The 14406-nt window shown below is 39.9% G+C and overlaps 1 protein-coding gene across 4 annotated transcripts in view; it reads left to right on the top strand.

The window, feature by feature from the left end:
* Positions 1-14406, top strand: part of DIAPH2 (diaphanous related formin 2) — a 1273340-nt gene that overhangs the window by 62206 nt on the left and 1196728 nt on the right. For all 4 annotated transcript variants that reach the window (XM_044268818.1, XM_044268816.1, XM_044268815.1 and 1 more), the window contains one exon: positions 14194-14370. In XM_044268818.1, coding sequence (XP_044124753.1) covers positions 14194-14370 — 177 coding nt within the window. The remainder of the gene's footprint in view (positions 1-14193; positions 14371-14406) is intronic.

Raw genomic sequence — 14406 nt, 5'->3', positions numbered from 1 at the left:
AAAGTATCCTAATAGAACTAAAAAAAAAAGATAGAAAAATTACAATAAATGGAAAAAATAGTACAAATGACCTCTGACAGGCAACACTATGGCCGCTAAACAGGTGTGCGATCATTCAGGATCGAAATACTTGACTCGTTAAAGGACTAATAATGAGAAGTGTAGCAGCAGATGGCTCTGTGCCCCGTGTGCCGTCATGGAGGTCACCTCCAGTCCTCCTTGTCAGAATAATTTTCTCTGCCATGAAAAAAACAACTCATACCTGCTGTAAGGATGTAAATGTATCCGACGCGGATAAACTGCTTTATCTCATAATTAAATTCAAGGCTTGAAATTACAGAAAGAAGCCGGTAAATAATGGACCGGATTAAGATATAAGCAGCAAATGAGCCTAGAAACTGGGATTTAAGGGAGCCTTTAATTATAACAAACAGTAGATAGAAAAGTCTTATGTAAGCAGCAGGGACCCACAGCACACGCTAGAAGGAGCCCCTCTGAACGTCTGTATAAACCATAAGGCCCTCTCCGTAAGCAGGGGTCCACCTAGCCTTTCTGCTGCGGGGGGCAAAAATTGAAACAGCCCCGCCCCCCCCATACAAAATTCTCAACCTAACCCCTTCCCTCCTAACATTACATGTATCACTACAGAACCTACAGGGTAATACAGCCCCACATGCGCCTTACATCCAGTGACGTCTCCTCTGATGCAGATGTCCGTTTTCCTCATCTTCTCCGTCCAGACCAGACCGCCATGATGATTTCTTTCACCCATTTCTCGTCTCTGGCAAAAAAGCATCTTAGTTTCCTACTTTTCCATCATCCTCCCACCTTCTGGACAAATCATCCTGCCACCCCCCAATACTGTGCCCGCTGTGCTCCCCAATATTATACTGCAGAATCAGTCCCCCTGATAATACTAGCACCATGCAGATAATGCCCTTCAATGATTATTGGAACAAAGTGTCCTAAAATGATTGCGCCCAGCAAATAGTGTCCCTGACACCAATAGTGTAAATATAATGTCCCCCAAAAATAACTGTGCTAAGCTGATACTGTGCCAGGGTGCCCCCCACAGTAATAGTGCTCCCCAAAGTCTCAACTAATAATTCTCTGCCAGTTGGTGGTAATAGTGCCCCCAACAGTACTAATGTCCCCACTGTGCCCCAGAAGTAATAATGCTCCCATAGTGCCCATACTAGTAATCATGTCCCCCAGTAGTAATAAAGCCCATAATAATGCCCCACAGTAGTAATAAATCCCCTTATAAAGTGACAGTAGAAACATGCCCCTAAAAATGAGCATCAGAACAAAAATAATCTACCCTTATAATGTGTGTCAGTGCAAAAAATGTCCCCTAATAATGTGTACTAGTACAATAAATGCCCCTGTTCTGTGCCAGTACAAAAAAAATGTGCCAGTATAAAATACCCCTATATAGTACCCCCAGTAAAAGCCCCTATGGTGCTCCTCTCCCCCCTTCCTCATAGTGCCCCCATAATTTTTCAGTATATAGTGCCCAAGTAAATGCCCTCAGTGTCCCGCAGAATTTGTTAGTATAAAATACCCCTTCTTAGTGCCCCCATGGTGCTCCTCTCCCCCCATTATGTGTCCCAGTATAAAATGCCCCTATACAGAGCCCCCAGTAGACTCCCTCATAGTGCCCCCATAATGTGCTAGTTTATAATATCCTCTCAGTGCCCCCAAAAGATGCCCCCATAGTGCTCATCTCCCCCTTCTCCATATAAAATACTTCTTATTTCTGCCATTAGTGGAAGTCCCCATAGGGCCCCTTATGATGTGCCAATAAGTGCCCCTAGATGCCCCCATAGCGCTCCTTTCCTGCGTTGTGTTATATAAAAAAAACATAAACACATATATTTACCACCATCAGGCTGGCACTAGGCCTGCAGCCTATAAGAGGAACGGGGAAGAGAGACGCCTCTCCTCTGCCCACCGCACCATTCATCTGTATAGCTGTCCGGAGGACGGCGATAAAGATGAATATAGAGATGAGCGCTTCCACAACGGAAGCACTCAGCTCCACTCCTGCTGCCCTGCCATGCCACCTGAGGCGATTGCCTCACCTCGCCTAATTGTCAGTACGGCCCTGTCCGTAAGAGACACAGTACCCCCCCAAAAAATTCTCTATAAAGTGTAAAAAGAGTGTAAAAAGAGTGAATTTGACTGCGCAGCCGCAGTGGAAAAGGAGAGAGGAGGAGCGTAAACGGGCAGGCAGAGGCACACGGAGGGCGGGGTTATGAGCCGTTGGGGAGGTCCGGTCTTGGGCTCGAAAGATTGAGATGCCGCCCTGGGCACTTGAGAGGGCGCATTTACAGAATCTTCAAAGTTCATTTTTGGCTGAAAGAAGACTCCGGTATATGCAACAAAGGTACCGTTTTTAACTTCTGGGTGGCACATATAACGCTATTGGATCTATCTGTCTAATATGCTCAAATGTGGTGACAGACTCACTTTAAGCCTGTATTAGACCTAGCGATCATACAGTTATACTCTTGTACATAGGAGCAGTATTATAGTAGTCATATTCTTGTACATAGGAGGCAGTATTATAGTAGTTATATTCTTGTACATAGGAGCAGTATTATAGTAGTTATATTCTTGTACATAGGAGGCAGTATTATAGTAGTTATATTCTTGTACATAGAAGCAGTATTATAGTAATATCCTTGTACATAGGAGCAGTATTATAGTAGTTATATTCTTGTACATAGAAGCAGTATTATAGTAGTTATATTCTTGTACATAGGAGCAGTATTATAGTAGTTATATTCTTGTACATAGGAGCAGTATTATAGTAGTTATATTCTTGTACATAGGAGCAGTATTATAGTAGTTATATTCTTGTACATAGGAGGCAGTATTATAGTAGTTATATTCTTGTACATAGGAGACAGTATTATAGTAGTTATATTCTTGTACATAGGAGACAGTATTAGGGCTGTTTCACACGAGCGGATGCCGTGCGTGACATCCGCTCCGTGAAAGAGTGCCAAGACCCGATGCAGACTGCAGAGGCACGGAGCATTAACATGACTGATAATGCTCCGTGCCTATCTGTGATCTCTTTACTACGAAATCACAGTGACAAATCGCTCTTTCACGGAGCGGATGTCACGCACGGCATCCGCTCGTGTGAAACAGCCATTATAGTAGTTATATTTTTGTACATAGGAGGCAGTAGTATAGTAGTTATATTCTTGTACATAGGAACAGTATTATAGTAGTTATATCCTTGTACATAAGAAGGAGTATTATAGTAGTTATATTCTTGTACATAGGAACAGTATTATAGTAGTTATATTCTTGTATATAGGAGCAGTATTATAGTAGTTATATTCTTGTACATGGGAGCAGTATTATAGTAGTTATATACTTGTAGATAGGAGCAGTATTATAGTAGTTATATTATTGTACATAGGAGGCAGTATTATAGTAGTTATATTCTTGTACATAGGAGGCAGTATTATAGTAGTTATATTCTTGTACATAGGAACAGTATTATTGTAGTTATATTCTTGTACATAGGAGCAGTATTATAGTAGTTATATTCTTGTACATAGGAGGCAGTATTATAGTAGTTATATTCTTGTACATAGGAACAGTATTATAGTAGTTATAATCTTGTACATAGGAGCAGTATTATAGTAATATCCTTGTACATAGGAGCAGTATTATAGTAGTTATATTCTTGTACATAGGAGCAGTATTATAGTAGTTAAATTCATATAGAATATAAGCAGTAGCTATAGAGTCATACAGGCAATCGTTGGGAGGTAACAGTTCCTTCTCAGAAATTGTCTGCTCGCTAGTAAAGGACACAGCTGCTATAACATGCAGCAATCTCGATGCCATTGCTCCCCCCCCCCCATGCTGTCTAGTGGTTTGCTTGCAGCAAATCATGATAAGACAGTATGATCTTTCGCTGCCAAATAATAATCTTTCAGCATGCTGAAGATCACGACTGCCCGAAGAACGAGCATTTGCTCATTCATCGGACAATTGGCGGCAGTATTACATTGTGAGATCATCGCAGTATTACTACGAATGCTCTTTAGCGATCATATGGCAGAATGTAATACCAATGTAATACCGCCTTTAACGCCTTAAGGACCCTGCTATTTTTCACCTTAAGGACCAGGCCATTTTTAGCACTCTTCATGTGGTAAAAAATTTAAAACTCTTTTTACATATTTAGACTATTCTGAGATTGTTTTCTCCTCAAAACGGTGGTACTTCAAGACGATGGTAAAATTGTGTCAAAAAATGTAATTTTTATTTTAAAAAAATTACCAAATTTTTCAAAAAATTGCAAAAATTAGCAAATTTCAATTTCTGTAATTTTAATACCTCCAAAAATAGTAATTATGGTACTTTACATTTCCCATATGTCTACTTCATGTTTGGATCATTTTGAAAAGGACATTTTATTTTTTGGGGTCGTTAGAAGGCTTAGAAGTTTAGAAGCAAATCTTAAATTTTTTAGGAACCTCTCCAAACCCCAATTTTTTCATGATTAGTTCAGTTATGAAGTCACTTTCTGGGGACTTACATATTAGAAACCACCCATAAATCACCCCATTTTTGAAACTACACCCCTCAAGCTGTTCCAAACTGACTTTACTAACTTTGTTAACCCTTTAGGTGCCCCACGACAATTAAATGAAAATGGGAATGAAATTTAAAAATTTCCCTTTTTTTTTAGCAGATTAAAATTCTTTATAAATTTTTTTTTTCTGCAACACATCAAGGGTTAACAGCCAAACAAAGCTTAAAATCTATTACCCTGAATCTGGAGTTTACAGAAACAACCCATATGTGCTCAAAAACTGATGTATGGCTGCATGGCAGGCTTCAGAGAGGAAGGAGCACCGTATGGCTTTTGGAGAGTGGATTTAGCTGGAATAGTAATTGGGAGCTATGTCGCATATGATGACACCCTGAGGTGGCCCTAGAGTGGAAACCCCCAAAAAGTAACCCCATTCCAGAAACTACACCCCTCAAGGAATATTTCAAGGTGTGTAGCGAGCACTTAGACCTATCAGGCGTTTCACAGAATTAGGAAACGCTTAGCTGTGAAAATGTTTTTGCAGAAAAAAGTTGCTTTACACATATGGGGTGTTGGCGTATTCGGGGGGAATGGGGAACAAAATGTTGGGTGCAGGAAAGAAAGCACCCAACATTTTGTTCCCCATTCCCCCCGAATACGCCAACACCCCATATGTGCTCAAAAAATGATATATGGGCGCATGGCAGGGTTCAAAAGGGAAGTAGCGCCATAGGGCTTTTGGAGGACAGATTTTTGCAGGATTGGCTTTAGGGAGCTATGTCGCATATGAAGACACCCTGAGGTAAGTCTAAGAGTGGAAACCCCCCAAAAGTGACCCCAGTCTGGAAACTACACCCCTCAAGGAACATTTCAAGATGTGTAGTGAGAACTTTGTCCTCAAAGGTGAGTCATGGAATTGGCTGTGAAAATGAAAAACAAAAAAAAAATCCAGAAAAATTAACTTTAGGCCCAAATCTTTCACTTTCACAAGGGGGAATTGGAAAAAATGCACCCCCTAATTTATTACCCATTTTCTCCTGATTACGGCAATACCCCATATGTGCTTGTATACTGCTATATGGGCATGCCACAGGGGTCAGAGAGAAAGGAGCGCCAAATGGCTTCTGGAAGGCAGATTTCTCCGGAATAATTGATAGGCGCCATCTTGCAATTTAACACACCCTGAGGTGGCCCTAAAGTGGAAATCCCCAAAAAGTGACCCCATTCCAGAAACTACACCCCTCAAGGAATATTTCAAGGTGTGTAGTGAGCACTTTGACACATCAGGCGTTTCACAGAATTAGGAAACGCTTGGCTGTGAAAATGAAAAATTACAATTTTTCCCAGAAAAAGTTGCTTTACACCCACATTTTTCACTTTCACAAGGTAAAACAGGACAAAATGCACCCAACATTTTGTTCCTAATTTCCCCCCAAATACGCCAACACCCCATATGTGCTCAGAAATTCATGTATGGTCGCACGGCAGGGCTCTAGAGTCAAACAGCTAAAAATGGATTTTGCTGACCTGAATTGGCAGACATGGATTTTAGCTGCCATGTCGCATTAAATAAATTCCTGAGGTCCTTAGAAATGAAAAACCCTAAGAAGTCACCCCATTTCGGAAAGAGCACCCCCGTACTAACATTTTAAGTGGTGGAAAGTGGTTGCTACTTTTTAGCAAACAGGTGTCTGACAGAAGGCAGTATTACTTGAGAGGAGCATTTCAAAGCACACATTTGTAAAAATGAAAAATTACTAGCAGAACCCCAATTTTTCACTTTCACAAAGGGGTTAAAGGAGAAAATGCACCCCAGGATATGTTCCCCACTTCCTCCCCATTTTGCGAACACCGCATATGTGCTCTTAACCTGCTGCATTGGCGCACAGCAGGCTGCTACAGGCAAAGTGCAAAATATGGTTTTTGCAGGGCTGAATTGGCAGACTTGGATTTTAGCTGCCATGTCGCATTTCAAAAATTTCCTGAGGTCCCTAGAAATGAAAAACTCCAAGAAATGACCCCATTTTGGAAAGAGCACCCCCGTACGAACATTTTAAGTGGTGGAAAGGGTACTTTTTAGCAAACGGGTGTCTCACAGAAAAGAGTGTGTAGTGGTTGTTCAAGAGTGGATATGCAAGCGAGGTGGACTAAATCAGATATAAAGTGGAAATATTACAGGGAGCATAAAGGATGAAATTAAATTAATATTCCAGGGAAGAATGGTAGATTCTGAAGCAGTCTTGCATGCACAGGCCAGGTTTTTCAGGGCAGGTTTCACAGTGGTGAATGGTGTCTTTCCTTATCCCTCCTTTGTGACATACCCCTGCATCTTTTTTGGGTCCTTCCCTTCCTTACTGTCTGGGGGACTTGACCTGGAAAATGTTGCCCTGGTATGACACGGGCACCATGACTTCCAGAAGTACTGGGACCCTCCCCTGCCTGGGTTTGATAAATTAGGGCCTTGATAACCACCTCTCTGAACTGAAGAAAAGTTCCTCGGTGGCCTGAAGATTGAAATAGCACATACGCATTGTAGATTTCTATCTGTACAATGTGTACGGCCAGCTTTTTGTACCACACTTTGGTTTTTCGTGTGGCACTGTAGGGCTTCATGAGTTGATTTGCAAGATCCACCCCGCCCATGTGCCTGTTGTAATCAAGGATGCAGTCTGGCTTGTTGACAGTGGTAGTGGTACCTTGTACAAGGGCAGGGGCGCTAGTGTGAATGGTGGTCAGTACAAGGACGTTCCTATCGTCCTTGTACTTAACCACCAGAATATTCTCACTGCGGAGAGCCCTGTTTTCACCCATTCTCAGTGGTTGCACTACCAGGGATCTAGGGAGTCCTCTCTGATTTTTGCATACTGTGCCGCAAGCCACAGTACCCCTGGCAGTTAGGGACCTGAATAGGGGGATACTGGTGTAATAGTTATACGCAAAGAGGTGGTAACCCTTATCCAGCAGTGGGTGCAGCAATTCCCACACAATCTTCCCACTAACTCTTAGGAGGGGGGGGGGGGGGGCATTCTGCGGGTTCTATCCTGGAATCTTTCTCTTCGTAAATGCGGAACTTGTGGGTGTACCCAGATCTACTCTCTCTATATTTTTATGCCAAACCTTGCCCGTTTGCTAGGCAGGTATTGGCGGAATCTAATCCTCCCTTTCAACAATAATAGGGACTCATCTACACTGACATGTTTCTCTGGGTTGTTGCTGAAGTGGTCAATGACAGGCCTAACCTTGAACAGTCGGTCAAATGTTGGGTCTTTTTGGGGTGGGCACTGTGAATTGTCATTGTAGTGTAGGAATTTTCAGATTGAATTAAATCGCTTCCAGGTCATGGTCTGACTGTAAATTGGAGTCTGGTAGAAAATGTCAGAACTCCGATATTGCCTAACGTTTATATAGAAATATAGAACTCTATATATATTTATATAAAGCCCTAACTACCAGTTCTTATTTTTTAACCCCAAAAAATATGAAAAATTGGCAAAAAAATCTTTATAAATAATCCCAGGTGCTGATCAGGCAGGTATGCACTGAAAAGCACTTGGCAGTCACAGCTCGCATGCAGAAAAAGTGATGCAGAGCTGGAAAATGGTTAAAAAAAATAAAAATAAAGTGCACGGACAAAATCGCATCTGTAAAAAAAGGATGGGGGGGCTGGGAAGGGACAGGAACAGCTGCCAATGAAAAAAAATATCTGTGCAGCTATTCCAGATGGAACTACAGAAGGACGGATCGGCACCATGCTGCCCTTACCTGGCAGGGCTGCCTGCTGGTTAGAGCAGCCATGGTGCTGCGATTCCACCCCGATCTTCCTCCAGAGCCCCGCAGACCTCATGAAGTACATGTACGTCATGGGTCCTTAAGGGGCTAAAGTACACTGCCTGTCCAAAAAAAAAGTCGCCACCTGGATTTAACTAAGCAAATAGTTCTGAGCCTCCTATTGGATAATTACTGCAGGGGCGATTATCTTTCAGCAACAAGTTATTTAACCCAAACTGGTGCAATGAGTTGCTTCTTATTTCTTAAACAACCATGTCGAAAGACACATCTCGTGGTCGTGGAAAAGATGTTAGTCTGTTTGAGAAGGGTCAAATCATTGGCATGCATCAAGCAGAGAAAACATCTAAGGAGATTGCAGAAACTGCTAAAATTGGGTTAAGAACTGTCCAATGCATTTTTAAAAACTCATATTCGAGGAAGAAATGTGGCAGGAAAAATCGGCGATTAGGTAAATCAAATCGAAGAAAAACAACAGTAGAACTCAGGGCTATGTTTAATAGTGAAAGTAAGAGCATTTCCACACACACAATGCGAAGAGAACTCAAGGGATCGGGACTGAAGAGCTGTGTAGCCGTAAGAAAACCACTAATCAGTGAGGAAAACCAGAAAAAAGGCCTCAATTTGCTCGGGAGCATAAAGATTGGACTCTGGAGCAATGGAAGAAGGTGATGTGGTCTGATGAGTCTATATTTACCCTGTTCCAGAGTGATGGGCGCATCAGGGTAAGAAGAGAGGCAGATGAAGTGATGCCCCCATCATGCCTAGTGCCTACTGTACAAGCCTGTGGGGGCAGTGCTATGATCTGGGTTTGCTGCAGTTGGTCAGGTCTATGTTCAGCATCAGTATGTGCTCCAAGAATGAGGTCGGCTGACTACCTGTACATACTGAATGACCAGGTTACTCCATCAATGGATTTGTTCTTCGCTGATGGCACGGGCACATTCCAAGATGACAATGCCAGGATTCAACGGGCACAAATTGTGAAAGAGTGGTTCAGGTAGCATGAGACCTCATTTTCACACATGGATTGGCCACCACAGAGTCCAGACCTTAACCCCATTGAGAATCTTCGGGATGTGCTGGAGAAGGCTTTGCGCAGTGGTCAGACTCTACCATCATCAATGCAAGATCTTGGTGAAAAATGAATGCAACACTGGATGGAAATAAATCTTGTGACATTGCAGATATAGAAACAATGCCACAGCGAATGCGTGCCGTGATCAAAGCTAAAGGCTTTTTTTTATTGGCAACTGTTTTTTTGGACAGGCAGTGAACATAGCAGTGAAGAGCGAGCTCAACATTGAAGTATACAGCATTCCTATTTCCCCGAATATGGCAGTTCAGCAGCGAGGCGTCTGTAATGAACCTCATTAAAGGGACGGCACGTTTCTTACAATTATGTTGTTTGATGTGTTTTTTCCTAAATGTAAAAAAAAGCTACAAAACTATGTATGAAGAGTAACCCATGAAGAAAGGAAAGCGTTTCTCCAGCTGTAATTTATCCATAAGTTTAAGACGTGAACGACGACGCAAATGGAATAAATGTTTAAAGAAGTAAGAGTCAACAGATCAAGGACGCACATCTCACCCACCGCCATCTCTGCTGCAGCACACGCTCGTGGATCGCTAGCTGTACTCTGACATGTTAATTATCTCATCATTAGCATGTCATGATGTGCAGCTCCTCCATACACTAATGAGCCTATTCTTTTCCCATTACTTTTAATGGGACGCTGTGTCTGTTTATAGCTACATTGGATTTCAGGGATATTTACAACGAGCTGAACCCGAGCAACTCTGAGCAAAATGACGTTACTTTATATCTCTGATTGTTCAATTTCCTCTGATTTCTCATTCTACATTTGTTCTCATTACCAAACACTTCTCTGTACTCTGTGACCTTTCACATTTTCTAGTCTGTAGGGATGGTATTATAGTAGTTATATTCTTGTACATAGGAGGCAGTATTATAGTAGTTATATTCTTGTACATAGGAGAAGTATTATAGTAGTTATAGTCTTGTACATAGGAGCAGTATTATAGTAGTTATATTCTTGTACATAGGAGCAGTATTATAGTAGTTATATTCTTGTACATAGGAGCAGTATTATAGTAGTTATATTCTTGTACATAGGAGCAGTATTATAGCAGTTATATTCTTGTACATAGGAGCAGTATTATAGTAGTTATATTCTTGTACATAGGAGCAGTATTATAGTAGTTATATTCTTGTACATGGGGCAGTATTATAGCAGTTATATTCTTGTACATAGGAGCAGTATTATAGTAGTTATATTATTGTACATAGGAGGCAGTATTATAGTAGTTAAATTCTTGTACATAGGAGCAGTATTATAGTAGTTATATTCTTGTACATAGGAGCAGTATTATGGTAGTTATATTATTGTACATAGGGGCAGTATTATAGTAGTTATATTCTTGTACATAAGAACAGTATTATAGTAGTTATATTCTTGTACATAGGAGGCAGTATTATAGTAGTTATATTCTTGTACATAGGAACAGTATTATAGTAGTTATATTCTTGTACATAGGAGAAGTATTATAGTAGTTATAGTCTTGTACATAGGAGCAGTATTATAGTAGTTATATTCTTGTACATAGGAGCAGTATTATAGTAGTTATATTCTTGTACATAGGAGCAGTATTATAGTAGTTATATTCTTGTACATAGGAGCAGTATTATAGCAGTTATATTCTTGTACATAGGAGCAGTATTATAGTAGTTATATTCTTGTACATAGGAGCAGTATTATAGTAGTTATATTCTTGTACATGGGGCAGTATTATAGCAGTTATATTCTTGTACATAGGAGCAGTATTATAGTAGTTATATTATTGTACATAGGAGGCAGTATTATAGTAGTTAAATTCTTGTACATAGGAGCAGTATTATAGTAGTTATATTCTTGTACATAGGAGCAGTATTATGGTAGTTATATTATTGTACATAGGGGCAGTATTATAGTAGTTATATTCTTGTACATAAGAACAGTATTATAGTAGTTATATTCTTGTACATAGGAGGCAGTATTATAGTAGTTATATTCTTGTACATAGGAACAGTATTATAGTAGTTATATTCTTGTACATAGGAGCAGTATTATAGTAGTTATATTCTTGTACATAGTAGCAGTATGATAGTAGTTATATTCTTGTACATAGGAGCAGTATTATAGTAGTTATATTCTTGTACATAGGAGCAGTATGATAGTAGTTATATTCTTGTACATAGGAGCAGTATTATAGTAGTTATATTCTTGTACATGGGAGGCAGTATTATAGCAGTTATATTCTTGTACATAGTAGCAGTATGATAGTAGTTATATTCTTGTACATAGGAGCAGTATTATAGTAGTTATATTCTTGTACATAGGAGCAGTATGATAGTAGTTATATTCTTGTACATAGGAGCAGTATTATTGTAGTTATATTATTGTACATAGGAGCAGTTATATTCTTGTACATAGGAACAGTATTATTGTAGTTATATTCTTGTACATAGGAGCAGTATTACAGTAGTTATATTCTTGTACATAGGAGCAGTATTATAGTAGTTATATTCTTGTACATAGGAGCAGTATTATAGTAGTTATATTCTTGTACATGGGAGGCAGTATTATAGCAGTTATATTCTTGTACATAGGAGGCAGTATTATAGTAGTTATATTCTTGTACATAGGAGCAGTATTATGGTAGTTATATTATTGTACATAGGGGCAGTATTATAGTAGTTATATTCTTGTACATACTAGCAGTATTATAGTAGTTATATTCTTGTTCATAGTAGCAGTATGATAGTAGTTATATTCTTGTACATAGGAGCAGTATTATAGTAGTTATATTCTTGTACATAGGAGCAGTATTATAGTAGTTATATTCTTGTACATAGAAGACAGTATTATAGTAGTTATATTCTTGTATATAGTAGCAGTATTATAGTAGTTATATTCTTGTACATAGGAGCAGTATTATAGTAGTTATATTCTTGTACATAGGAGCAGTATTATAGTAGTTTTATTCTTGCACATAGGAGGCAGTATCATAGTAGTTATATCCCTGTACATAGGAGGCAGTATTATAGTAGTAAAATTCTTGTACATAGGAGGCAGTATTATAGTAGTTATATTCTTGTACATGGGAGCAGTATTATAGTAGTTATATTCTTGTACATAGGAGCAGTATTATAGTAGTTATATTCTTGTACATAGGAGCAGTTTTATAGTAGTTATATTCTTGTACAAATAAGCAGTAGTATAGTAGTTATAGTCTTGTACATAGGAGGCAGTATTATGGTAGTTATATTATTGTACATAGGAGCAGTTATATTCTTGTACATAGGAACAGTATTATTGTAGTTATATTCTTGTACATAGTAGCAGTAGTATAGTAGTTATATTATTGTACATAGGAGGCAGTTATATAGTAGTTATATTCCTGTACATAGGAGCAGTATTTATAGTAGTTATATTCTTGTACATAGGAACAGTATTATAGTAATTATATTCTTGCACATAGTAGCATTATTATAGTAATTATATTCTTGTACATAGGAGCAGTATTATAGTAGTTATATTCTTGTACATAGGAGCAGTATTATAGCAGTTATATTCTTGTACATAGGAGCAGTATTATAGTAGTTCTTGTAGATAGGGTGCAGTATTGTAGTAGTAATAGTTTTGTATGTAGCGTCATCATTATACTCTAGTACTGTTGTTCATGGTTATAGAATCTTTGCCACTTTGTATTTTAATTACTGAATTCAGAAACTAAGCACTTTTGTTTTCTTTTTTATTTAATGTAGGTTAATTTCAATTTCTCCCAATTTTACAGATGATTAGAATATTCGTTATCCCTCTACAGGAATGAATAATGTCTTGGCAGGGCTGGTGCAAGGATTTTTGCCGCCCCCCAGACTCAGCCCATTGACCACGCCCTTTGACCCGCCCCTTTTTTGTCGGCCACCTATTTAATGATTGTTGCATGCAACATTTTACTTGACCAGCTAATTTTACATTCTTGGTGATCATCTGTGCCATTTTTGCCTCAAAACATTACATGACCCCCCCCCCCCCTACATTTTATTACATTATTGACAACTGTAAGTTTTTACCTTGACTGGGGGTGGCCTAGGTGTGTTTATCAGCAGGTCTGCTCCAGTCACTGTTATGGGGATCTGTGAATGGCACTGTTATGGGGGATCTTTGGATGACACTATTATGGGGGATCTGTGGATGACACTTATGGGGGGGATCTGTGGATGACACATGCCGTATATAGCATCTTATGCTATCTGTGTCATCCACAGATCCCCCTCCCCGCCACTCGCAGGAGTATACATTTATAAACTCTAATCCGTATCCTGTAGTAACCTAACTTTAAATCAGCGCTCATCTCTTTACTACTTTACACTCAGCTCCAGTAACAGGCAGTGCGGACGACAGCGCTCACTCACTGACATCACGCGCCTGCGCCACCTAGTGGGAGAAGCAGGCGCGTGACGTCAGTGAGTGAGCGCCGCCCGCACTGCCTGATACCGGTGTTAAGTAGTAACGAGATGAGCGCTGATTTAAATTTTACTGCAGGATACGGATTACAGTTTATAAATGTATACTCCTGTGAGCGGTGGGGCCGGTGTAGAGTAGCGCAGGAGATTCAGAGCGGAGAGCGCTGTGACTTCTATTGCAGCCAGAGCGGCGCCCCCAGGTAGAGTGCGCTCTACGCAGTGGCGTACCTTGCTTATGGGAGGCGTTGTGTATATGCAACAGATACTTTCCAACAGTTTTAACCCTTAATATTATTCCTTTTGCTTTTAGCGGGACCGACTTACAAGTTTCCGGAAATCAGGGGTGAAAAAAGAAAAGCCGCTCATTCAGCACCCTACAGATCCACAGGCCACCATAGCAGAATTCCCTGCTCCACAGCAACTTTTTGATGAGCGCTCATTGAACCTGTCTGAGAAGGAAATCATGGATCTATTTGAGAAAATGATGGTGAGTTTCTAAAAAGTTGTATTTTTCTTTAAAACT

This window comes from Bufo gargarizans, chromosome 9 (assembly GCF_014858855.1).
Source record: "Bufo gargarizans isolate SCDJY-AF-19 chromosome 9, ASM1485885v1, whole genome shotgun sequence".
Lineage (NCBI taxonomy): Eukaryota > Metazoa > Chordata > Amphibia > Anura > Bufonidae > Bufo > Bufo gargarizans.
This window is presented reverse-complemented; position numbering and strand designations above follow the sequence as displayed.